This window comes from Physeter macrocephalus, chromosome 9, assembly GCF_002837175.3.
Source record: "Physeter macrocephalus isolate SW-GA chromosome 9, ASM283717v5, whole genome shotgun sequence".
Classification (NCBI taxonomy): Eukaryota; Metazoa; Chordata; class Mammalia; order Artiodactyla; family Physeteridae; genus Physeter; species Physeter macrocephalus.
The window spans coordinates 9,354,443-9,381,121 of NC_041222.1; the positions used below are offsets into that span (position 1 = coordinate 9,354,443).

A 26,679-nucleotide genomic window follows, 5' to 3' on the forward strand; every position below is an offset into this window, starting at 1 on the left:
CTACCGTTAGATTCTGCTGTGGTCTGAATGTTCATGCCGTTGCAAAGTTCATATACAGTATTGCAAACCTAATGCCCGGGGTGATGTAATTAGGAGAAGGGGTCTTTAGGAACTGATGAGGTCATAGGAGTGGTGCCCTAATAAATGGGATTAGCGCTGTCATAAAAGAGGCCTCAGAGAGGTCTTTTGTCCCTTCTGCCATGTGAGGGGACAGTGAAAAAGTGCCTTCTATGAACCAGGAAGTGGTTCACCAACCACCACACCAAATCTGCCAGTGCCAAGATCCCAGATTTCCCAGACTCCAGGATATGAGAAAGATATTTCTGTTGTTTGTAAGCTCCCTAGGCTATTTTGTTATAGCAGCCCAAACAGACTAAGACAGACTCTTTTCTAAGGCATGCTCGATTTGATCATCTCCAGTGAAGGGGAACCCACTGGAGGTATAGAAAGACCCCATCTACATTTAGAAGATTTTAGTTTTCAGGTTTTTGTGTGTGTGTGTGTGTGTGTGCCTTCTGTTAGTTTTTGAGTGGTTTGTTAACACTTAGGTGCTTTGCTGAAGCGATCTGAGATGCTGTTCTTACTCTGTTAACCCTAGTCAAATCATATGACCAGGCTGAGGCTTACTTTTACCACCTGAAGACTGGGACTAAAGTATGCACGGTAGAATTGCAGTGAGGATTACACTTAAGATGATGTTGCATAGGTTTCTGGCACGTAGTAGGTCCTCAGCCACCTGTAGTCAGTATCATCCCTGACCCTCAGGGTTTTCCCCTCTAGTTTTCAGTTACTAGAACAACATAACCATCTTCCTAAATCCCCGCTTCAGTGACACTCGATTCCTGCTTTCAGCACTTCCACAGAAGACTTGCTTTTGAGACAACCTTCAGCATCATGATCTGGCTGCAGTTTGCACATGTCCCTCTTACCAGAAGTGAGTGGGGCTCTCCAGATGTGGCCTGACAAGGGCAGCATGAATGGAAGTCATTATTTCCCTTAATCTGCCCTCTCAACTTCCAGAGGTTGTGTTCCAGTTTTTTGCAACTACACCATGCCCTTGACTCTCGTTAAGCTTGAGGTCAGCTAACACAGAGACATTTAAGCTCAGCTCAGGAGACGGGAGGGAGAGAGGTCAATGGGGATGTTTCCTTACTGTCTGTACTCTTTTTCTCCATTCCAAGGCCCCCTTAGAATTAGGTCTCTGTCCGATAACTGTGTCAACAGTGGATCGGGTAATGGTGGTGGGAAGAGAATGGTCACTCCAAGGTTCTACAGTTCCCGAAGAAGCGGCATCTGAGTCTAGCTGCTGACTCCTTCACAAGCCATTCCTTTCTCAATCTTGCCTGCTGGGACCATGATAAAGTAATGTGTGCTGTCCCTCCTTTTCCTCTGACTTCCTATCCCACCAGGCCTGGGTCCTGTCTCCAAGGAGGAAGATTTCATTTCTGGTATTTGAGAAAAGTGGTCGTTCTGACCCGCGATTTCCCCCTCCAGGCAAAGCTTGGGGCATGCCTGGCCTTTGATTTATGAATCTCCATTGCCTACAATTTATCACCCAGCACTCTCACCTTTTGTCTCTCACCCATGTCCCCCTCCTCCGCCTTTGAGCACCTCCAGCCCTTCTCTTCATGGCTTCACCTTCTGAGCTCTTCTGCCTCTGTTGTCTCATTGCAAACCAAGGTGCTGAGGCATAGTGTACAGCGGAGAAAGAGCAGGGGACAGTTAGGCAAACTGACATTGGTTCAGTGCGTATTATATGCAAATTCCTGTGCTAGATGCCTGTGGCGGTAATTTCATTCCAGCCTAGCAGCAGCACTACAAAATAATTGTCTCTGTCCCCATTTTACAAATGAGGAAACTGAGGCTCACGGAGAAGAAGTGGCTTGCCCTAGTGGGCTCTGGAGCCTCTGTCCTTTCTACTATAAAATACTACTTTGAATCTTGGCTAACATTTACTGAGAGCTAAGCAAATTACCCAGGTTATCTCGTCTTCCAAAAACATTGTTATTCCCATTTTACTTTGCAGTAACTAAGAGTTAGTATGGAGAACTTGTTCATGATCCACATAGCTAAGTTATGGAACTAGGGTTTGAATCTGGGACTCCAGAGCCAAATATTTCATCTTAGCTCTGTATACTTAGGAGCCCAGGTTCTAGCTTTGCCTCTGTTACTAACGTAAGGTGTTCCTTTAGGCAAATTATTTACTAATTTCAAACCTTAGTTTCCCCATCCATACAAAGGCTTGGTCCAGTTGGGTTCCAAGATTCTCTCTTTGGAAATAGCTGGGCCCTTGGCGACAAAGCATTTGGTCATGTTGGAGGACTTGTCCTTCTCGACCTCATTTTGTATTTATACTTATCAGACAATGACTCTCCATCACCCCAAAAACAGAATACTTTACCATGGCTCAAAAGAGTCTGGATGGTCTGATCTCTACCAAACTGACTTGTCTCTCACCCATTCTTTGCACTTAACCATTTCAAAAAACTGATGCTTTATGCCCTCTTTAGCCCAACTTTGGATGAGCTACCTCCTCTGCCTTCCCACCTACCTGAAAAATTTGTTTCATCATTGAAGACCTAGCTCTGATGTTATGTCCCCTGGCAAGATTTCTCAGAGCCCCCAAACTAATGACTGGGTGTCCACTTTATATATTCCCCTAGCACCGAGCATATTTTCCAACCCAGAACTCTCCCCCTAAATTAGAGGCTGTTACTCTTTCTGTCTGTCTGTCTGTCTGTCTGCTGCCACTAACTTACATAAGTGCTCAAAGCTTAAACCAGTACACAAATCCTGATGCTGGAGGTGGTGGTGATGGTGATGTACTTTCTGACATGTATCAGGGGCTTAGTATGTGCCAACTACTTTTCTAAGAGAGTTTTACACTTATTAACTTATTTAATCCTCGCTTCAACTCCATGAGGTGGGCAAATGTTATTCCCTTTTTGTAAATAAGGAAATAGAAAGAATAAGTAGCGTTTTAAAAGCAAGAGGAGAAACAAGCCAGCACCCCTAAGTACACTGACAGGAAACACATGACACCTGGCTGTGTCTGTTCGTGGTTCTTGCTGCTGGTCTTGACCTCCCCAGGTTTCATTCTCCTCAATGCAGCCAGAAATGTTTTTAAGCAGTTTGTCTCTGAACCTGCTACTTTGTTTCTTGAAAGTCTTCTATAACCCCCCCACTTACCCCTATTGAGGGCTTACTGTAGATTCATTAATGTTTTGTTTTGTTTTTTTAAACATCTTTATTGGAGTATAATTGCTTTACAGTGGTGTGTTAGTTTCTGCTTTATAACAAAGTGAATCAGCTGTACATATACATATATCCCCATATCCCCTCCCTCTGCATCTCCCTCCCACCCTCCCTATCCCACGCCTCTAGGTGGTCACAAAGCACCGAGCTGATCTCCCTGAGCTGTGTGGCTGCTTCCCACTAGCTGTCTATTTTACATTTGGTAGTGTATATATGTCCATGCCACTCTCTCACTTCGTCTCAGCTTACCCTTCCCCCTCCTCAAGTCCATTCTCTACCTCTGCGTCTTTATTCTTGTCCTGCCCCTAGGTTCTTCATAAACGCTTTTTTTTTTTAGATTCCATATATATGTGCTAACATACGGTATTTGTTTTTCTCTTTCTGACTTACTTCACTCTGTATGACAGACTCATTAATGTTTCTTTTTTTTTTTTTTGATTTTTAAAAGGACCTTTGTGGTAGATGTAGTCATTATTCCCATTTTATGGATAAGGAAACTGAGGCACAGCTGGTTAAACAATGTCCTCAGTATCACAGAGCTAGAAAGTGGCTGAGGCAGGATTTGAACCTGAGCAACCAGGCTCTAGAGCCTGTGTGGAACACCATTACTCTATACAACAAACGCCCCAGCTTCTAAGCTCCAGTGGCTGGGCTCCTGCCACTTCTCCCATTCCCCACTGTGAGCCCACTTGCGCACCGTATTTCACCATGAGATCCCTTCTCTCTGTGCCTTTACCTAGGCTTCCTGTTATGCCTGTGCCCTCTCCTTTACCTAAACCTTACTCATTAATGAGGCTCAGCACAAGTTCCCCTTCTACAGGAAGTCTTCTTGGATTTCCCAATCCTACCTAGGCACTGTCCTCTGTTTCCCACAGCTCCCACGCCTTCTTTTATCATTGCTCTTGCCACGGGTGTTGCAATTTTACGTCTGTCTGTCTTTTCCTACTGAATCGGGAGCTCTGCCATATAATAAATGCTCTGTAAAGGAGCAACCAATGACTTTGTCTCCTTTAACTTCTCAACTGCCCCATTTGTCAAGTGAAGAAACAGGTTTGGAGATGTTAAGTAAAGTTCCCAAGGACACCGAGCTGCTAAGGAGCAGGGCAAGAACTGAAACAAGGAGGGCTGAGAGTAAGCCCCTCGGGCTCCCCCTGCAGAGGCGCCTGCCAGAGGTGAAAGAGGCCTGTGGGTCGAGTGGTAACTCGAGTGTGATTATGAAGCTATGAATTCTTGGCACCCCAGGAAATATTCCACCCAAGTGATGAACTATACAAAGAGGACTTTTTGAAAGGCACCTCATAAATCGCGCCCACAAAAGCTACACGCATAAGCCCGGCCCTTTTCCAGCCGCCACGCGGGTGCCTAAAACAGTCTCCCATTTGTGGGGTCTGTGGTCGTAAAACGCCCTCCCTCCTGGGGTCTCAGAGGGGCATGGAGAGGACAGCAGGAGAGAGCCTCTCATTTAGCCCCTCAGGATCCCTGGGCATCTTGAGGATGCTGAGATGTAGAGAAAAGTGGATTCCACAAGGAGACGGACACCTGGACAGCAAAGCTGACTTACGGTATGACCCGCGAAAAGGTCATTCCTTTCCCACTCTAAGGCTCAGTTTCCACATCTTTAATGAGGTTAGGTCAGACTAAGTCTCTGGTTCTCAAATGGGGTGATTTTGGTCCCCAGAGGCCATTTGGCAATGTCTGGAGGCAATGTTATTGCCATGTCTGGCGCTGCGGGTGCTATGGGTATCTTGTAGGCAGAGGCCTGGGGATGCTGCTAAATGGCCTGCAAGACTGTCCCCACAGCAGAGAATTATCCAGCCTACATGTCAGTGGTGCTTCTGTTGAGAAGCCTGGGACTAGGTGATCTCAAAGATGCTTGCTTTAATTTTCTCTGCAGCCATCAGGTCTCCCTGAGGATCCGCTATCTGGTGCTACATAAAGAGCTCTAGATAAGTTCCTAACGATGATCACCACAGTCCAGGGCGATTCTTGCTGACACTAGTGTCCAGTATGACCTTGATCCTGAGACATCATCACAACCGTTCTCTATAAGAGAAGCTATCATTTATTGGGAGCTTACTCAGGGCCAGCCTTTGGGCATTTCTCTTAGTTAATCTCACAACCAGTAAGGCCACCGTCACTATTTTAGAGATAAGAAAAATGAAATAGAGAAGTTCTGATTTGGGTATGTACATATCAAGGCTTTCATGAATTAGAAGCACAGGGGACAAGATTTTATTCTGACTATGAGAAAAGAGTATGAGAGAATTAGAAAAGTAAGAAAGCGGACAGAGAGGGACTTGGTGGGTGTTCAGGCCTAGATCCAAATGCCCAACTCCAACGGTCAACCTGATGTTTGACCTTGGTCAAGTAGTGTCACCTCTCTGAAACCTGGGCTCCACAGCCATTGAATAAGTGTGGAAATAATATTTTCAGGGCTGTTGTGAAGATTATATACAAATTTTTAAATATATGTAAAGTACTTACCCAGCATCTAGCTCATGGCGTTAATACATTTTAGTTTTTGTTCTTGTTGTCATTTATCATTATTATAATAATTTACACTTACTTGGTCAGAGTCCTCAGGCTGCTTACCTTGTAACGCTTGTATCTCAGAAGTGAAAGTGTTAGGTCAAAGGTTATACCGCTCTTTTACTTTTTACACACTGCACAGTTAAAGAGGACAAGTTCCGGGGCTTCCCTGGTGGCACAGTGGTTGGGAATCCACCTGCCAAAGCAGGGGACACGGGTTCGAGCCCTGGTCCGGGAAGATCCCACATGCCACGGAGCAACTAAGCCCGTGCGCCACAACTACTGAGCCTGCGCTCTAGAGCCCGTGAGCCACAACTACTGAGCCCATGTGCCACAACTACTGAAGCCTGCACACCTAGAGCCAGTGCTCCACAACAGGAGAGGCCGCCGCAATGAGAGGCCTGCACACCACAGTGAAGAGTGGCCCCCGCTCTCCTCAGCTGGAGAGGGCCCGCACGCAGGGGCGGAGACCCAATGCAGCCAAAAAAAAAAAAAAAAAGATTAAAAAAAAGACAAGTTCCAAGGTAATTTTGAACAGGTGTTCAAAATACCACATTCAAGTCAGACACGGCTAGGGAATTGTTGGGCCAAGAAGTCCTCATCTGTCTACTGACATTTACTCACCCTCCTCAGAGGCCTGATGCTTGATCTAGGCCCCTTCCTTCATTACTGCCTCCTCTGTCTTCCAGGAAGGCCCACCTGATCCTGCGGCGTCTGGAGAGGGTGAGCAGCCACTGTTCCAGCCTCCTCCGAAGCGCCTACATCCAGAGCCGCGTGGACACCGTGCCCTACCTCTTCTGCCGCAGCGAGGAGGTCCGGCCTGTGGGTATGGTGTGGTACAGCATTCTCAAGGACACCAGAATCACATGCGAGGAGAAGATGGTGTCCATGGCCCGAAACACGTATGGGGAGTCCAAGGGCCGGTGAGGGAGGGTGCTGCCCTCCGTGAGCACAGAGACTCTCCGTGGGAGGGGGAGCGGTGCTCTCGTGGATCCTGGGGCCTGGGTGGGCGGGCTGGGGGACAGCTGAGGACGGGCCTGGCAGATGAGGCTTGCCAGCAAGGCCAAAGCAAACTCTTTCTCTTGTGGATAGCCGACAGAGAACTTTGTAACCACTGGAATTATTCATTTCCCCCTATCTTTTATTTTTTTCTAAGATCTTATTTGACTCTATCAAAGTCTCTCCTTTTTAAACATTTTCTTCTGGATGTTGGTCAATCCCGAGGCAGAGCTTTCAGGTGGAGACCAAGAGGCCTTTCCCCTTCTTCCTTCCTCCTGCTACACTCAGCTTCCTTCCTGCCGTGGACCCCAGGAGGAGACCTATGGAGAGACAACTGGACCTCTTCAGCATCAGGAGGGCATCCCCGAGGATTGTTGCAGTGAGGAAGCTTGGGTCTTTAGGACTTTGTTTTTCGGACGCGTTTGAGTCTGCAGGACCCCTGCCTCTTCCTGCTGCCTGTGGGTCTGCCCAGAGTCCCTGCAGGGCTCTCCATGCATTAAAAATTCCTATTGTCTCTCTTTCTGCTCGGGTGCTGTTTCTTACTGATGGGGGACTTCCGTCTAGTCACTCAACAGGTATTTATTTATTCTCTCCTATACACTAGGCACGCAACTAAAGACAGAGATGCTCCCTGTCCTCAGGGAGTGTACAGTCCAATGGAAATTATAGAGAGGTAGCCAGTTATTTCAGGCTGTGGTAGGGGAAGAATGGAGGTTCTCTGAACTCATTGCTGGGTCGTGAGACAACCTGGAGGGGTTCTGAAAAAGTGATGCCTACGCCCAAAAGATGGGGGGAGGAGAATGGGATTTGCTCCAGGCAGGTGGGACACTGTGAATAAAAGCCCAGAGATAAGAGAAAGCATACTCCTTCGAGGGCTGCAAGCACTTTCATTGAGAATAGAGATCAAAGTAGGAAGAAGCAAGAGGTAAGGCTGGGAGCTAGGCAGAGCATTGGAAGCCGTGGACAAAAAGTTTGACGGTATTTGAAGTAACTGAAAGCCACTGCGGAACATTAGCAGAGGAGTCAACTTGCTCTTTAAGAAAAACCATTCCAGCGCCAGAATGGAGGTCGGACCGGAAAAGGCTTTGAAGACGTGACTACTGTCATTTTCCAGAAGTGATGGCAGTTTGGATCCTGAGGTAATGAGGGAAACCTTCCACCATTAAGTCTCCTTTTAAATGGCAATTGTTTACTTCCGTTGTGTTCCCGGGGAGGGTAATGAGTACAGAGAGGCTGTATATGGCCTTAACTTCCTGGCAGTAGCTCAGAGATGCTAGCTTGCTGGAGGAAATGGGATGTAGGTCAGGTGTTTCATAATGCAGGGACGACACCTGTTAGAGTGAAGGGCGCAAGGGGAATTCAGAGGGGAAAATACTGGATATCAGTAGAATAAAAGCCGTTGAAAATAAGCGTATTTCTCGGTTTTGATGAGTGCTGATGAGATTCATAATCCCCTTCCTGAAAACCTACATGCTGAATTCCCACCAAAGGACCGTTAACAATCCACATGGAGAAATAAAGCAGAAGGAGATCCTTCCAAACGACTCAGGTGCCTAAAGATCTGCTCAACCTCCCACAATCTAAGTGCTCAAAGGTGCTCTTTTAAGAAATTTTACTGTTATTGGCTTTACATTTCTGTAAGTATGAAGGTGGAATTTAGATGAATAAATTCCCACTACAGTGTTCATGACTACTCTTCCAAGTATAGTACAGTCAGAGAAGAATAAACGTCTTTCGAGAAAAGGAATAGAGTTCTTGCCTATCTTAGTCAGTTATGGTATAAAAGAACATCATAGATTAGGTGATTTATAAACAATACAAATTTGTTTTTCACAGTTCTGGAGGCTGGCAAGTCCAAGATCAAGGCATCAGCAGATTTGGTGTCTGGTGAGAGCTGGTGAGTTCATAGGCAGCCGTCTTCTTGCTGGGTCCTCACGTGGTGGAAGGGGAGAGGGATCTCTCTGGGGTCTCTTTCATAAGAGCACTAATCCTATTTATGAGGGCTCCACCCTCATGACCTAATCATTTCTTAAAGGCCCCACCTTTAAATACCATCACAATGGGGATTAGGTTCCAACATAAGAATTTGGGGAGTACGCAAACATTCAGTCTGCAGTGTTGCCACATGCCAGGCCCTACTCTAAATTGCTGTCATGTGTACCCTTTCCGGAGCCCTAGGTCCCAGGCCTTTACCGAGTCACCCCATTGCTATAGCTTTCCACCGTCTTGACACAACCTGAGGAAAAGTTTAGCTCAACAGTTGCATAAAGTTAAATTCCCCGGTGCGCTGGGGCTGTGGTCTGAGCCTGATTAAGTTTGAATCTGCATCTGCCACTATTCACCAGCTATTGCCCTTGGATGAGTAATTTGATGTCTGAACCCCAGTGTCCCCATCAACAAAATGAGGTAAATGATAGTCTGTCCCCGTGGCGTTATTGGGAGGCTTGAGTGTGATAGCAACTATAATGCACCCAGCGCAATATATAGTAGGGTCTTTTTTCCCTCCTAATAGACAATACGCATAATGCTATTAATCTTGAAGAGATAAGTAGGAAACTGTCTGCGAAAGTCATAGAGAACTCTGATTAAGAGCAGGAATTAATGACTAGCATCCCTGTGAGGTATATGGGTTGTAAATAGTATCAAAAGTTTAACTCAGAGAGCAGTGGCCACAGTGGTGGAACTTAACACAATAGCAAGAGCCCCAAGAAGTATGTGCTTTTCTCTGAGGCTCTCACAGATGGCTGTGGCCTCTGGATAGCTGCCCAGTTTGCCAAAGGTGGAAGGCCCCTGTGATATCCACCGTCAGGCTGTGCCCAGCTCGTTCTCCCGTCCACGCCCCTCCCTGGTTTCAGCCTGCTTTTCCTGGCACTGTGGAGCCTCCTGCCCTTCCCAGCCACCATAAGGCCCTCAGGAGTGGGATTGAGAAGCCTGGAGACACACGTGTGTGTGTGGCGGTGGGGGGGGCTTGCCATCTCAGGCAAGGAGGTTAAACCGTATTTGTTAAGCTGTTTCATTGGAAAAAGAAAAATTCTTGAGGTACAAATGAAGAAGCTTCTGGGTCCAGCGCCCTGTCCTCTGCACAGACAGATTGATTCTTGCATTGCCACAACAAATGCCAGGGAAGCTCATGTCTCACTCTGCTGGCAAAGATGGGACTTTCCATATGGTTTCCACCACTGAATAGAGGAGTCGTGAACACACACAGGTGTGTGTGAGGGGCGCACAGGAAATCGCCTCTACATGACTCCCATCCTCTGTATGGTCAAGAAGTGTCTTCTCTAGGCAGGTTTCATGATGGAGAGTGCATTTCACAGACAAATGCTGATAACTACCATTCGGGGAGTTCTCCTCGCAGTGACTCGACATACGTATCACATTTAACCACGTGCAAAACATGCAAAACACTAGCCACGTGCTAGTGTGGTTACCATTTTTCCAATTAAAGAAAGTGAGGTTTAGACAGGTTGAATAACCTGCTTCAAATCCTGTAGTTAGCAATTCATGATGTTGAGATCCTGAGATCTAAACTTGGACAGACTTTAAGTATTTCAAACTGGTGAGTGCTGTGCTTACTACCTGCTAGGGCAAATGGGTGTAATGCCCCCCTTCTCCATCTTAAGTCGGAAACTAAGTCCCTCTAACTTCCAACCAATGCTTGAGTACTAATTTCCAGGTTTGGGGTACTAAGATGAACAGGACCCAGATCCTGCCCTTAAGAAACTCCCAGAACTTAGCTAACTAAATACAGTGTGATAAAATCAGACATTTTGGATTCAAGGCAATCTGAGTTTAAATATTGGCTGTGCAGTTTATGGTGAGGGAAGGCTGGACCCTGAGAGAAATGTATAAAGCAAACTCAACAGGTCTTGCTAATTAAGAGGCTCAGGTTAGCTGTCGTTAACTTAACTTCTCTAAGCCTCACTTTCTTCATCTATAAAGGGGATGAATGCACTAGCTCAAAGTACTGTTGGGAAGATTAAATTAGATAATGTATATAAAGCCTTGAGAATAAGGCTCTCAATAAATAGTTATTACAGTGGCTTATTTACATGAGAAGGGATGGGTGAGATTAACTCTGCATCAGGAAGACAGTCACCAGGAAAGCCTTTACAGTCAAAGGATGTATAAGTTCAGTAAGTAGAGTGGAAGAGAAGGGGCATTATGGGCAGAGAGACCAGCCTATTTCTGAGAGTGCCATGTTTGAAGGATGGTGAGGAATTGGTGTGCGCTGAGAGGGGAGGGTGTGTTTGGAGAAGTTGGCAGTATAGAGCACACTGGCCATTGGAAGGCATTAGATTGAAAGCAGCAGTGTGACACAGGCAGATAAGCATTTTGAGAACACGCTTCTGGTTGCAAAATAGGAGACTGCGGAGAAGGGAGAGAGCCAGTGGCACTAGACAGCATAGAGCAGGTTAGGATAGGGTAGGGTAGGGTAGGGTAGGATAGAGTAGGGTAGGGTAAGGTAGGGTAGGATAGGGTAGGGTAAGGTAGGGTAGGGTAGGATAGGGTAGGGCAGGGTAGGGTAGGGTAGGATAGGGTAGGGTAAGGTAGGGTAGGATAGGGTAGGGTAAGGTAGGGTAGGATAGGGTAGGGTAAGGTAGGGTAGGATAGGGTAGGGTAAGGTAGGGTAGGATAGGATAGGGTAGGGTAGGGTAAGGTAGGGTAGGATAGGGTAGGGTAAGGTAGGGTAGGATAGGGTAGGGTAAGGTAGGGTAGGATAGGATAGGGTAGGGTAGGGTAAGGTAGGGTAGGATAGGGTAGGGTAGGGTAGGGTAGGGTAGGGTAGAGTAAGGTAGGGTAGGATAGGATAGGGTCGGGTAGGGTAGACTAGATAAGTGTTGTTTCGGAGGGAGAAGAGAATGCCTGAGCTAGGGCCATTGCAGTGGCGAGGCTGGATCTGAGGTGACTCAACAAGACTTGCTAACTAAGAGGCCCAGGGACTTGGGTCTTTCCTTTCTTCTCTGGTGTCTGAGTGTTAGACTGGGCAGAACGTGGGGCATGAAGTGGATGGCAAATCCACTTGGGCTCAGTGGACAGTGCGTGGATGAGGCAGGATTTGTATCATGCAAGTATAGTCATTGGAAGGTAAGAGAGCCAAGAATATAATTTAGCTTTATGTGGAAGCCATGCATGGAGCTGTGTGTCACTTTGCACAAATGCGTTATGAGTCCCAAACGTCCCCTGGTGAGGGACTCTGTAAAGCCAGCATAAAATCCTGTGGAGGAGTTAAGTACTGAACTTAGGAAAAGAGAGCTGGATTCTTCATCATCGTCATCTCCTCCTGCTCCTCCTCTTCCTCTCTCCTTCCCCCCTCCCCCTCCATCATCACCTCTGTCCTTATCACCATTATCATTTAATTGATTGATTGCTTACCATATGCCAGATCCTTTACATATATATTTCATCTACTTCTTACAACAACTTTGTGATATATAAATTATCACCCCATTTTATAGATGAAGGCATTGAACCCTAGAGGATTTAAGAAACTCCCTGGTCTCAGGCAGCTAGTAAGTGGCAGAACCAAAATTTCAATCCAGGTATCATCTGACCCCAGACTCTTAACTACTGTGAGAACAACTCTGTTGCCTTCTGAGGTGGGGGGTGGCTCTGGGCTCTAATCTTGCCTGTGTAGTAGAGCGGCCGGGTGACCTTGAGCAAGCCATTCCCTCTCTGTGGGCCTTGGGTTCTCCGTATGCCCCCATCATAGTGGGGAAGATATATGTGCCCTGGACATGAGGAAGTATGTTAGATGATGACTCATGTATAAAGAACATTTTCACCTCTCTCTCCCTTCAATCTTCACTACCTCCCTTTGAGGTTGACAATGGCAGAATGAATGGCTCCATTTAGCCAGTCTAGACAGGCTTAAGGTCCCAGCAGGGCTATAGATCCTGGATCCCCAGCCAACTCTAGTGCCCTAGAAACAGCCCCAGTCCCACTCGTGGTCATACAACCACTGGTTGCTAAGAGTCCAACAGCCTTGGACAAGTGACAGCCTCTCCATGCCTTGGTTTTTCTCCTCTGCCCAGTTGGGGGAAACAGTAGCACCCCTCCTAAGGTTAGAGTGAGGATTAAATGAGTCCACGTATGTCAGGTATTTAGAATAGCACTTGACATGTAACAAGTACTATACAAGTGTTAGTTGTTGTTGTCATTCTTGTACTCAACACCCTACTCTGCAGCCACATTGAAAAATCCCCAGAAATGCCCTCTCACACCTTCCTTCTTAGCCTTTGCATATGCTGATCCCCCTCTTAGCAATGCCTTTCCAGCTTGGGCATCTCCAGCTGAAATGTCTTTCACTGGCTCCCTGAGACCTTTTGCCTCTGCCAGAGGGAGTTGGTAACTCTTTCCTCTGGGGTCTTATGGCGAGGATTCCCTGCCTCCATTCCAGTGTTTTCCTCACTCAGTGTCACTGTCCCCCATAGGACCATGAGGAACGCAAGTGTGTGGACTGGGCAGGAGTCTCTCTGGACCTTAGAGCCTTTCACTGGGCCTAGCTCAGAGCAAAGTATATGTTCATCCAGCAAACTCGAGCTTGATGCCTAGAATGAGGGGATCCTGAGGGAGGATCCTGGGAAGCACATGAATGCCCAGGACCCCTTGAGAACAGTGGCCCTTCCAATCTGCACCATCAGTGCCGCACAGGAAGGTTCTGGAAAGAAGTCCGCAGCCAAACAAAACCCATGGGTTCTGTGTGGGGTGTGCTTTTTAATTGGCGTCTGCCCGTAAACCTGCCAGACCTTGAAAGGCGCTAACTGTCCCTCACTCTCCGTATCCCTTTGGAAACTTTGCTGCGTGTATTTGTACACGTTACAGCTGAAGCCTAGCTGCTCTGTTTTCCTGTTTTACAGGAGGTGGCAGGAGGGGAGGGCAAGGGGCCACAGGTGTGCTCTGCTGGACAAGCACGTGTGTACGTGTGTATGTGTGTCTGTGTGTGTGTGTGAGAGAGAGAAGAACGAGGAAGCTGGCGAGGAGGTTGTCAGCAGGTGCCCCGAATGGGAAGTTAAGAATTCAGATTCTGGACCCAGCTCCAATGCTAACAGGCTAGGGGACCCCGGGCTAGTTTCTCTCCAGTCTTGCCTTTGGTGTCTTTTCCTAAACACATTGGTAAGAATAGCACTTCACTGATGAATCCTTTGGCTCTAACATTCTAGGTTCTCAAGCCCTCAGGGCCCACACTGGAAATGGAAAGTAAACAATCCTATGTATGTGTAGAGGATGCAGTTGTTTACAAGTCAAACCCCCAGAGGAGAAGTGTTACTTATTCCAAGAAAGCTGCTCTGACCGTGACCCCCAAATCCAGAACAGGGGCTCCTCCTTTGGCTTCTCACAATCTCCATACTTTTCTGTGATGTTTCTACTTAGTCCACTGAGTTCTAATTATTCCTCTAGGATTCTGTTTTCTCCTAACATGTGAACTCCTGGGTCAGACCATGTTTTATGTCTTCTGTGCCCAGGACTGGTCAAGCCACAGGGCAGGTGCTCAGAAGATATGTGCTAATGCAGCTCTATATAGTCTTGAAGCCATTTTTATGTGAGTCTTCTAGGACAGGGCTAGGAGATCTGTACTATTTATTTATTTATTTATTTATTTAGTGGCCATGGCACGTGGGATCTTAGTTCCCCGACCAGGGATCAAACCCGTGCCCCCTGCAGTGGAAGCTCGGAGTCTTAACCACTGGACCACCAGGGAAGTCCCGATCTGTACTTCTTAGACAAGGAAACTGAGGCTGGATTTGTGGTCCCATAGGATCTGCAGGCCAGAACAGGTCTTTGGGCCTCTTACTTCTGACCCCAGAGCTAGCCATCCCCTTTGGGGTACGCCAAGACATCCTTTGGTGGAGTTGCCGAGGAGCCACTGGGTGGCTGGAAGACCTCTGTATCGGAACTGAAGTCTGTTCAAATGTAAGGCCTCAGCACCCTCCCCCTGGGCCAGAGAGGCTGGCCTCTTGGGGATTCAGATGAGAAATGACAAATTTCGATAACAGCAAGAGCAATAATTACCATTTGTTGAGCACTTTGCAGGGCCAGGGTCTGTGCAAGCGCATTAGTCGCACCATCTCATTTAGTTGTCACACACACACCCCCCCCCCCCCCGACCTGAAATTTCGATAACAGCAAGAGCAATAATTACCATTTGTTGAGCACTTTGCAGGGCCAGGGTCTGTGCAAGCGCATTAGTCGCACCATCTCATTTAGTTGTCACACACACACCCCCCCCCCCATGACATGGCTACCAACATCCCCATTTTACAGAACACGTCCTGAGGTTCAGGGAGGTTAGGGGATGGGCCTGGGTCACACCGTTGGTAAGGAGCTGGGATGCCATCTAACTTAAGACGTGGTGACTCTGTAGCTCTGTTCTCATAACCACACCAGAGGCCAATGCTCCCATTCTGTAAATGGGAAGACTGAGGGCCAGAAAGGAAGAAGTACCTGTACCAGGTCATGCAGCTGACAGAATTGAGTGTGGAATATTCCGATTTTATCTCCAGTGCTCTTCTGACCCCTTGGTAACCTCAGGCCCATCCTCTTTCCTGACGTCTGGGCAGGTGGGGAGGGGCAGGGAAGAAAGCCTTACCTCTCTCTGTTCAGGAGGCGAGGCCAGTGCCAAGTCAGGCCGGCCTCCGCAGGCAGTTCTGTAGTCCAAATAGCAGCCTGGTTGCGGCTCACCAGGTTTTATGATCGGGGATGACGTAGCTTCTTCACTTGCTTGCAAGCTATTCAAACTCCACAGTCAACGCCCAGCCTTCCACGGGCAGAGCAAGAGCTGAGCGTTGAGAGGGGCTGTGTGAGAGGATCAGCAAGGCTGGCCCTGCCCGCTTGGAAAGTAAGATGTGACTCACTGGCTGCGTGGCTTTGGGCAAATGTCTTCCCCTCTTCGCATCTTGATCTCCCACGTAATATAATTTGGAGAATTGGATTGAAACGTCCAGATAGCCTGAGAGCTTAGGAGAAATACAGATTTTTCGTCCCCACTTGTTGAGATTCCAATCGAGTGAATCTTGGGAGAGCCCTGGGAATCAGGTCTAGATGATTTCCAAGAACCTTTCCAACCACAGCACAGAGTCGGTGAGCTTACACAGAGAATTCAGAGTCCCAATCTCATCTTTAGATATTGTAATGGTAGGCGTGCAGCTGGAGGAATGGACTCTTCTGTTGGGGCTTAAGAGGATAGAGTAGGGACCAGAGGTTTGCCCAGGGAGGCTGCTTTTGTCTCCGTATGAGGTGGTTACCCTCCCCTAACTAGACAGGTACAAACTGAGAGTCAGCCAGGTTGAGATTCAAGTCTCTGTGACGAGGGGTAAATAACTACAGAAAGAGGTGTTAAGGGATAGAGTCATTCTGAGGAATGATTAGGGGTTTTTAGAGTCAGGCAAACTTGGGTTTAAATTCCAGCTTCACCAAGCATGGGAATTGTATAGACCTGAAGCTAGACTTTCTCACCGGAAAAACAGGAGTCACCAGATCCACCTACCTCACTGGGACATTGTAGGAGACACATTGTAAATAAATAAGAAAGGGCCTGACATAGAGCTTGGCACACAGTAGGTGCTCAAGAAAGGCCTGTGGTTTGCTTTTGCTTTAGTTTTCACTTGCTCATTCCTTTGGCGTCCCTATTAGTTCCAGGAAAACCTAACTTCAGGGAGAAAGAGCGTCTCACCCAACCACACGATCTGTTACATAAGAGACTGGGTCTTGTGCTAAAAACAAAATCAACCAACAAAAGCAGAATAAAGGATGATTATTGGACAGCAGAGGTTTCCTTAGTTGGTTGGGGGCACGGGGCATGGGCCTCCGATGAGAATCGTTTGCCCTCGTTCCTTTTAAGTGTTCAAGTGCAACTTCCGGTTGGGGACGGGTCAAGCTCAGAGCCCGCTCAGCACATCTGTAATTGGGTTAATGGTATCGGGGCTTGTTTAATCTATTTGTCCCAGTGTCAGTGGGCTGTAACAGTTACAGAACACGCTGCAGTCCTTGACGCTGGGCAAAAACAACGTAATATTTCCAGGCCGCAGGGACACAGGCGAGAGTGGCATTCCCTAGCCTCCTTCATTACCCCAGTCACTCCACGGCGCAATTTCACGTTTAAGCATCACCATGTCGTGCCCCTGTTCGTACCATTACTTTTTGTCTCATGCCTTATATGTAAGTAACACCAAGTTGCTTGAAATTCCTTGCCCATTCCTTATCTTTCCAGACCTCCGTAACTTTACTCATCCTGCTTCTGTGAGTGTGCATGCTCTGGCCGCCTTTATTCGTCTGCCTGAGTCTGTTAGGTAGTTGCAATGTCTTTTTTTGGCTGTTCAGCAACAGTTAACAGAACACGCTGCAGTCCTTGACGCTGGGCAAAAACAACGTAATATTTCCAGGCCGCAGGGACACAGGCGAGAGTGGCATTCCCTAGCCTCCTTCATTACCCCAGTCACTCCACGGCGCAATTTCACGTTTAAGCATCACCATGTCGTGCCCCTGTTCGTACCATTACTTTTTGTCTCATGCCTTATATGTAAGTAACACCAAGTTGCTTGAAATTCCTTGCCCATTCCTTATCTTTCCAGACCTCCGTAACTTTACTCATCCTGCTTCTGTGAGTGTGCATGCTCTGGCCGCCTTTATTCGTCTGCCTGAGTCTGTTAGGTAGTTGCAATGTCTTTTTTTTGGCTGTTCAGCAACAGTTACTCCTTCTCAGCAGCACCCTGATTTTTTTTTTTTGGAAGGAAAGGGTGGGAACCACCCCGTTGGGTATGGTCTTGGTGGAACGTAAATGGCAGTGTTATATTCTCCCACTACCGATGATTCCTCTCGTACTCCAAGCAGAGGTGCCAACTAGAGCCTCACTCTCAGGACTCTGAATCTTGAGCAGAGCGCTGCAAGAGAGGAACAGCGGGTGGGGGGGTGGGGCGGTCTTCCCTGGTGGCACAGTGGTTGCGAGTCCGCCTGCCGATGCAGGGGACGCGGGTTCGTGCCCCGGTCCGGGAAGATCCCACGTGCCGTGGAGCGGCTGGGCCCGTGAGCCACGGCCGCTGAGCCTGTGCGTCCGGGGCCTGTGCTCCGCAACGGGAGAGGCCACAGCAGTGAGAGGCCCGCGAACCGCAAATAAATAAATAAATAAGTAAGTAAGTAAGAAAGTAAGTAAGTAAGTAAGAGAGGAACAGTAGGGGATTAGCCGTGGAGCCTGGATGAGATTTTTGAGCTCTTCCTGCTACTGGGCCCCTGACCCCACGTGGCTTTCTAGCTCTTTCAAGTCTTGTTCTCCAGCCTTCTTTTCTGCACAGGTGGAAACCTGTGGACCAAGCTCGCCCAGATGCTCATGATGAGTTCTCCTTGTGTCAAATTCTGTTGCTGCCGCTTGCAACCTGTGAACCCCATTATTTCATGTCATGTTCAACCATGATGCAAGAGTGTCTTCCTTGAGAAGCCTTCCTTGAACTCTCAGATGTAGGGCTCATGTATTCATTCATGATATTCCTGTGCAGGACCTACTGCGTGCTTGGTCCTGTGCTGGGCTCAGGCAACACAAAAGCTAGATACCTGCCCACTCCTTTGAGATTCCTCAAATGCCAGGGATCACATCTATGTTAGCCCTGCCACAGCAGTTCAGAGAGCTCTGGGTTTTACGACTGTCTCCCCTCCAGGCTGTGTGATCTTCAACAGCCGGGCAGTGCTTCATTCACCTCGGGGCCTCTGAGGCCCCGCACGGTGCCTGGAGCATCCTTGATGCGAAATAAATTTGTATTGAACAGAACTGACTTGCTCTGGGGGACTCCCTACAAAGCAGTCTCAGCCTTAAATACCAAACTGCTTTGAGAACTAACCTAGATGGTGGTGTATTTCGGACAGCAAAGAGGGAAAAAAGGTTGGGGAAAAAAATTGCAATGGTTGTGTGCTTCAATTCAATGAAGCACTCTTTTGCTGTTGGTCTGTTTTTAAAAAAAATCACATTCTAGCAGTAGCCATGTTTGAGGGCTTTGGTGACTGGAGGGAAAGATTTATCCAGGGGTTCTAGTAAAAAATCCCAGTGAAAGGGATTCCCATTCCCCCTCTCTCTCCACACCCTTCTCTCTTCCCATAAGAAGCCTTAATGGACCTTCATTGCAACTGCAACATGATGGAAATTACAAAGAGATGGAATGTCCACGTTGGGCAGAGAACGGAGGAATGCTATTCTTCTTGCTCCAACCCTGGAACTGGCAAGCTGCCCCTGGGTGGGAGAAAGGACTTTGTGAGGGCAGGAACTAGAACAGGAGGGAAAAGGAGGCAGAGGCTGAGATGATGGAATACCAGGCCTCCAGATGTTTGCTCCTTGCAGATGTGCCCGTGGTGGCGTGGCCCACACATCTGGGAGGTAATCTTCCCCATGGCTGTGTCATCTGGAGAGCACTTTACAGGTTATGAAGCCCTTTCACTGTTGTCTCTAATCAGACTCCCACAGCACAGTGGGCAGAACAGATATCACTGTCCCCATGTGACCAATGAAGCTCCTAAAGTTGTCACATGCCCCTGCTTAGGCAGTGATGACCACAGCAATGACAGTGATCCTAATGAAAGACAACACTTACAAAGCACTTACTATGGGCCAAGCACTGGTCTGTGCATTCTGCATACATAGTATTCGTTATTGAATCTACATGGCATTTCTGCAAAATGGCTTTTGTTTTTTTAATCCCCGCTTTATAGACGAGGAGAATGAATCACACCAGGTTCTAGCAGTTGACCCAAGATCACACAGAGAGCCAGGGGCAGAGCCAGGATTCAAGCCCAGGAAGTTTGCCTCCAAGATCTATGTTCTAAACCATTATTTCGTGTCCGCCTGCCTGTCAAAGCGGGGCATAGACACAGGTCTGACTCCTAATTTCACGTCAATGTTGATAGCATTGTGTAAAGATAAAAGTGTGATTCTTGCGGGGAGACATTCATTCATTCACTCAAACATGTGCTGGGCGACTACAACATGCCTGGCCCTGGGCCGGACAGTGGGGACAGAGTTGAGGGAGAGCGGTCTCACCGCCCCCATCCCACTGGTTATAAGTGCCATGAACATCATGACCACTCTGTCTCTAGCTCCTGAAACATGTTGGGTGCTTAATACACAGTGTTGAATGCATGTGTTGTTCCCTCTCTTGAGTGGTTCGTAGTCTAGAGGAGAAAGACTTATAAGTGAATACATACTCATTTTTATAATATATAATTATAATTGCAGTATACATGTGTTTATATATACATACACACACACACAACACATATATATATTTATGTATATGGGAATGTTGAGAGCTACAGTGTGTACTGGAGATGGAATGGAGGAACACGAGTGTGGGAGGTTACTGGCACTGCCAGTAGTTCAACACACCTGAAACGGAGAGGTATTGTAGGTGGAGCACCATCAGATAAGGCTGGACAGGTAAGCCGTGATGTGTCCTGAAGAGCTGGGCATTGTTTGATAGGGTTGGGTTCAGCAAACTTTCTTTAAAGGGTCCTACAGTAAATATTTTAAGCTTTGTAGGCCATATGATCTCTGTTGCAACTACTTACCTCTACTTCAAAAGTAGACATAGACGGTATGTCAGCGAATGAGCATAGCTGTGTTCCCCCCAAAAAATTATTTACAAAAATAGGTGGCAGGCTATGTTTGTCCTGGGGCTGCAGTTTGCTGATCTCTGTTGCAGGGTGTTGGGTGCTCTTGAGGCAGTATGAGCAGATTAGGTGTCCTTCATTCATCCCTTAAGTATTTCTTGAACACCTAATATGAACCAGCTATAGTAGCAGTTCCTTCACTCTTGTTGCTTACAGACTGGAGGGACAGAAAGAGTCAGTCACCGCAGCCTGGCAAGTGCTGTGACGGACTGAAACAGAGGGGGGTGTGAGGTTGCAGAGAGAGGCCCTTAAACCCAAATTTGAAAGGCTGAACACGCACCACACTACTCCAAGGAAATAATATTTGAACTCTGGCCCAAAGGATGAGTAAAAGTAAATGAACTGAAAAAATGTTCCAGATAAATAAGGGCTGGGTAGAGATAGAGGACATTCAAGGCTAGAAGGCCTGGGAGGAGTTCAGTGTACCTGGAGTGTGGATTGTGGTAGGAAGAACGGCGAGAATTGAGGCTGAGTATTAAGCATTCGTTAGATCAGTGACACCCAATAGAAATATAGTGTCAGTCACGCACGTGATTTCACAATTTCTAGTAGCCACATTTAAAAAGTTCAAAAGAAATGAGTGAAATTGAATTTAATAATGCAGATGGTCCCCGACTTACGATTTTTCGACTTTATGATGGTGCCAAAGTGATAGACATTCAGGAGAAATGATGCTTCAGGTTTTGAATGTTGATCTTCTACTGGGCTAGCGATATGTGGTCCGATCCTCTCTCGTGGTGTTGGGCAGTGGAAGCCGCAGTTCCCAGTCAGCCATACGATCCTCAGGGAAAACAACCAATACACTGACAACCATCCTGCTTCCCACTTTCAGTCCAGCATTCAATCAATTACAGGAGATAGTCAACACTTTATTATACAATAGGCTTTGCGTTAGATGATTCTGCCCACCTGTAGGCGAATGTAACTGTTCTAATCACATTTAAGGCAGGCTCGGCTAAGCTGTGAAGTTTGGTAGGTTAGGTGTATTAAACGCATCTTCAACTTACGATGACATTTTCAACTGATGATGGGTTTATAGGACGTAACCACATCATAAATCAAGGAAGATGTGTCTGTTTTATTTAATGCAAAATATTCAAAATATTATCCTTTCAACATGTGATTAATAGAAACAATTATCAAGATTATTTATTTCTCTGGTGCAAAGTCACTGAAACCCAGCGTGTATGTTCCACCTGTGGCACGTCTCAATTCAAACTCACCATGTTTCAAATGCTCGGCAGCCACATGTGGCTGGTGGCTACTGTGTTGGATGGTGCCAGGCTAGATCACGCAGCGCGATCTGGGCCGTCGATGGAGTCTGGTCGGTAGCATAAGTGCGGCGGGATTTTTATGCATCCTTCTGGTAGCAGGATAGCCTGTTATCTTTTGGTTTGCAGCTTCCTTCTGACCAATTGCCTTAGGATAAGAAGCTCAAAAAGAGAAGCAGAAAGCAGAAGAAAGGAAGAGGGGGAGCATGGCCACCTCCGGGTGGTAAGGAAAAGGAGGGTGTGTGGCTTTATTAGAATACCTGTGAAGATTGAGAAGAATAGAACCAAATTTCCAACTGACCTAGACAGGTGATGGTCAGGAGGTCAGATGTCGGGGATATCCTGTTCACACGATGAGGAGTCGAAGCCCACACGTCCAGTCAATGATCAGCTCTGTTAACTACCTGATAACCGGCAACCCTTTCATTCGGAACCTGAGGATGTCAAGAGAGGGAAGGCAGGTCAGTCCAGGAAGCCACCTCATTTCCCTTGCTGCCAGTTGGAGGTCCAGATTGCAGAACCTGTCCCAGCCTGAGGCACAGAAGCTTGGCATCCCCTCACATCTGAGCCTCTGAGCGCTGAGACCCATCTTCCAACTGAAACTCACTAGATGGCCTGGGCGGGGGGGCTAGTCTTGGTTATATCAGTCCCTTCTCAGATGCTCAGATGTCCTTCTGTTTGCCCAGTTCCCCACCTGCCATCAACACTTTAAGCATAGGCTTCTACTTGATTTTCCATACTTGACTCTATTCAAATGCAGGCAATTGGGCTGTGCTAAGTGTTGGAATTACTGATCATTTTTTAAAATCATGTTTCTGTCTCTAACCACATGCTTGTCTTGGTTAAGTCTGAGCAATTGGAGGTCTTCAGGGCACCTTTTTTAATGAAAAAATGAAAAAGGTCGGTAATATAATTTTTGCGTTAGCACACTTTACCGAAGTGCTGAAAATTTTTGTTTTCTCCATTGATTTAGTTACAGCCTGGAGTTTGTATCACTAACTGGGTTAACATGTGTTTTCTTCATGAATGGTACCTAACTCAGGCTCTGTCCATATTTATTCCTGTCTTCCTCAACAACCCCAGAAGACCTATGGTGAGCCAGGAGATACAGGTTGAATGGGAAGCAGCTTGTGTGTTTGGAGAAATGGAAGAAGTAAATGGATAATTAGTGTAGTATGGTTGAGGCAGTTTGGGAGGAAATAGGGGCTGGAGGGGACTCACAGGTCTGCCAGGCTGGGTTGAGCTTGGAGAAGGCTTCCAGGAGCATCATCAGGCATAGTTATGTTGGGGGTTCAAATTCAGATTTCACCCCTTAATGGTCTTAAGACCTTGGGAAAGTTATTTAAAAGTTCTTGCCTCAATTTCCTCTTGTATAAAATGAGAATACTGATAATTGTATCTATTTCAACGGACTATGTGTGTGCTAAGTAGGTGAGTGCATAGTACTTAATTCCGTGCCGGCCATGTAGTGAGCCTGCAATCAGTGTAAGCTATAATACTAATTATTAATACACTTATCTAAGCTGAGACTTAAAGAATGAATAGCAGTGAGCTCTGTGTAGTTAAGGGAGAGTGTTCCAGGTAAAGAGCAGAGCCTGAGTCCAAAGCTCAGATCTAAGAGGACATGGCACTTTACAGTAACCAAAGGAAGTTCAGTTTGGCTGGAGCATAAAGTGAGTGGCGAGTAGGTGGTGGCGGGGATGGGAGCAAAAGACAAGCCTTGCAAGGAAGGCAGAATCTAAAACTTTGGGCAGCTGTATCCTTGAGAGGTGAGCCTATTTCCAAATCTCCGGCTCTGAGACAAATTTACAGGTGAATGGAGTCCCAATAACTGATGCTTTGTATGTGTTAACATGAGTTACAGGAGAACTGCAGATGTTTGAGATGAAAGCATTTGGCAGGGAGCTTCATGGAAAATATTTTTAAAGTATCAACACAGAGAAAAATCAGTAATAGCTCGACAGAAAGCTATTCCCCTAGTGGAAGAGAAATATCAAGGTTTTGGGTTTGGGTCTTGGACGGTGCACTAAATGTCTGGAAACTAAGTTTTCTCCTTGGCTCCTTGGGAAGAGGTTTTGAAATTGGTCCTTGGGAATTCTGCCTCCCTGGCCTGTGCTTGGAGAGAGAGAGCGAGAGAGCGAGCGAGCGAGCGAGAGAGAGAGTGAGTGAGTGTGTGTGTGTGTGTGTGTGTGTGTGTGTGTGTGTGTGTGTGTGTGTGTGTGTACAGATGAATGGATGGATGGACACACTGTGTCTGTCCAGGAATTGGAGAAAATGAGATGTCTGGTTACTTCTTGTCCTACACGTGGTCTGTGTTACCTCGGTATGTTTTTAATCCTGGAAAGGAATGTGTTTGTTCAGTGCAAATGTATTGAGGAGAATGAGCTGCTGCTTTTCCTTGCAAAGCCCAGACAGGTTCCTGGTAGGAGCCACAGGGGAGGACCCCGCCTCCTAGACTAACTTTGGTCAAAGGACAACATCTGTGTGCTCCCTCATACATTGAAGAAGGAAGAGGAGATGAGGGAGACAGTATAGGGTCCCTGAAGTCAGAGGAACCTGAGGTTTTCTCAGCCAGACTACCCTTCCTTCTCTTTTCTAAAGCCTTACTTGTTCTTCAGGGCTCATCTCAAGGCTCCTCGAAGAAGCCTTCTGGGTTCTTCTCCAGCCCCATCTCCTCTGATTGCCCAAGTGTTGACAATATTCTGACTTAAATTCCTCACCATGCGTTCTCCCACCAGCATTCTCTTATCCAGGCTCCTCCCCCTGCCTGGAACCCCCTTCTCTCCCTCCTTGGTCTTCATGTTCGAAGCTCCATTTGATCATCACATTCTTATCCTCAAGCCTGAGTCCCTCTCAGTCTTGGCCTTTGACATTAGGAAACATGTGTTTCCACTCTCATGTCTTTACCAATAGACTGGGAACTCCCTGAGAGCAGAGGGGCCATTTGATGTTTATTTTATCCATTTAGAATCCTCGTCACCTAGCAGAGTAGGTGTGTGAGTATATGGACGGTTGAGGGATTGGATCTGTGGTTCTCAAAGTGTGGCCTCTTGATCAGCAGCAATGTGTCTCATGGAAAGTTTTCAGAAATGCACATTCTTGGGCCCTACTCCAGCACTACTGAATCAGAAGCTCTGGAGTGGGGCCCAGAAATCTTAACAAGCCTTTCCGGGGATTCTGATGCATGTGAAGGTTTGAGTGCCACGGGTCTAGAAAAAGGGATTGGACCGCTGTGCTGAGAACACCACAGTTCCCAAGAAGAACACCACAGTTCCTAAGAAGTTCTGCTAACGCTAGCTTCAGTAGAAGCTAGTGTTCAGGGACATCATGAACTATGGACAAAAAGTTCTTTGCTCTGTGAGGAAGCTCATTTGGGGAACTCTCTGGGCAGTTTTCTGTGGATTTAAACTGTTAAAAGAACTCATGCAACCATCCTTGTCTGTCATGACACATATCCCCAGCACTCAGTTCTCCCTTTCTAGGAAAAATGAATTGCTACTGATTTGACCCCTCATGGCCTTTATACCATTTCTGGCTACCTTTGGCCCTGAAAAATCCTGGATTATCCAGTTGTCCATGGCAAGTGTGTGCATTCTAAGTAAATCATACCACTTTTTTTCCCCCACTAGCCATCAATATCAAAATAATCACCGATGTTATCCTACTATTTCCTACAACTCTCTTGATCCCAGCTGCTTTTTTCCATTATATTCCATCACAACCAGATCATTTCTCACCTGGGCCACTGCTCCAGCCTCCCATTTGGTCTCAGCACATCCTGGTTCTCCCCTACAACCCTTGTTCTACAAAAGCGGTCTACCTCAAAATTTAAATTTGTTTCTTACATCCCTTTTCCTGAAAATGTGCATGTCTGTCCATCACCCTCAGAATAATGTTCAAACTCTTTAGTGCTGTCCCAGAGCCCAGTGAATTCCTGCCCGTTTCCCTGAGCTTTGCCACCCTGGAGTATTCAGGTCCAGCTTCCCATGGTCAGTATCCATATCTCTTTGCCTGAGAGCCTTTTATGATGGCCTGAATCTATGCTTCCCACCAGCATGAAGTACAAATGTGCTGAAGGATTAATGTTCCAGGGGAACCCCTTGATGGGAATGACTGGATAAGTATCCCCATTACCTAGCATCTTGGGTGCTCTCCACTGGCTCAGAGTTCCCTAAGGGGATTAAGCTGTAGTTGCTCACAGCAGTAACATGTTGGATGATACATCCTCTCTTGGCTACCTTCCCACGCTTGTTTCACATCTCCTCTCCTCCACTGTAGCTACTGGGATCATTATACAGATAAAATACTTGCCCTTAAATACTTGCCTTGGGGTTTGCTTCTGAAGGAACCCAAACAAAGACACACAATTTCAAAGCTCTTGGCAATTTGGTGTCTATATAACTCTGTCATCAGCTGGCACATTTCTTCCCCAATGTGGTTCTTTGATTATTCTTACACCCAATCCAGATTCCAGTAGCCTGAACACTTGCCATTCCCCAAGCAGGCCATGCCCTATTTCACCCTGTTGGTCTTTGCACATGGTGTTAGCTATGCCTGCAACATTTACCATTTTCCCTCTGGGATGGATTCCCCCATTTATGACAGTGCACACCAATGAGCTAGTTGCTTGTCTCTCTCTGTATTTGGATAGTACACTTCTGTGAGGGCTGTGACTATGGCTCTCTGTCTTGGCCATCACTCTTATCTGTACTTAGTCTAATGCATTACACCTAGTAGTGCTCAATAAACAATTGTTCAACATGCAATTGAATAAATGGATATCTTTAAAGGTTAATAAATATATTTTGTGAACTATTAAGTGATGTGCATATGGAAGGATCTATTGATAGTATGATTTCAGCACGGTGACAACCAGAGTTTGTTGAAAGGACTTGGTTACCATCTCTGCAGCCTCTGGGAAGAATTCTGCTTAGCTTGGAGAGCAATGAGTTAAAAAGGGAAGTGAAAGCACTTAGCT

General features: G+C 46.9%; 1 protein-coding gene across 5 annotated transcripts in view; it reads left to right on the plus strand.

Moving 5' to 3' along the window:
* The window catches only part of ASTN2 (astrotactin 2), a 961,664-nt gene extending 954,421 nt beyond the window's left edge, over nt 1–7,243 (plus strand). For 3 of the 5 annotated variants that reach the window (XM_024126377.1, XM_024126379.2, XM_024126378.1), the window contains one exon: nt 6,474–6,711. In XM_024126377.1, coding sequence (XP_023982145.1) covers nt 6,474–6,711 — 238 coding nt within the window. Of the gene's footprint in view, nt 1–6,473; nt 6,712–6,940 lie in introns of those variants that run through there. The other 2 variants (XM_028493593.1, XM_028493594.1) reach the window with 2 other exon arrangements.
* The last annotated feature ends 19,436 nt before the right edge of the window (nt 7,244–26,679 follow it).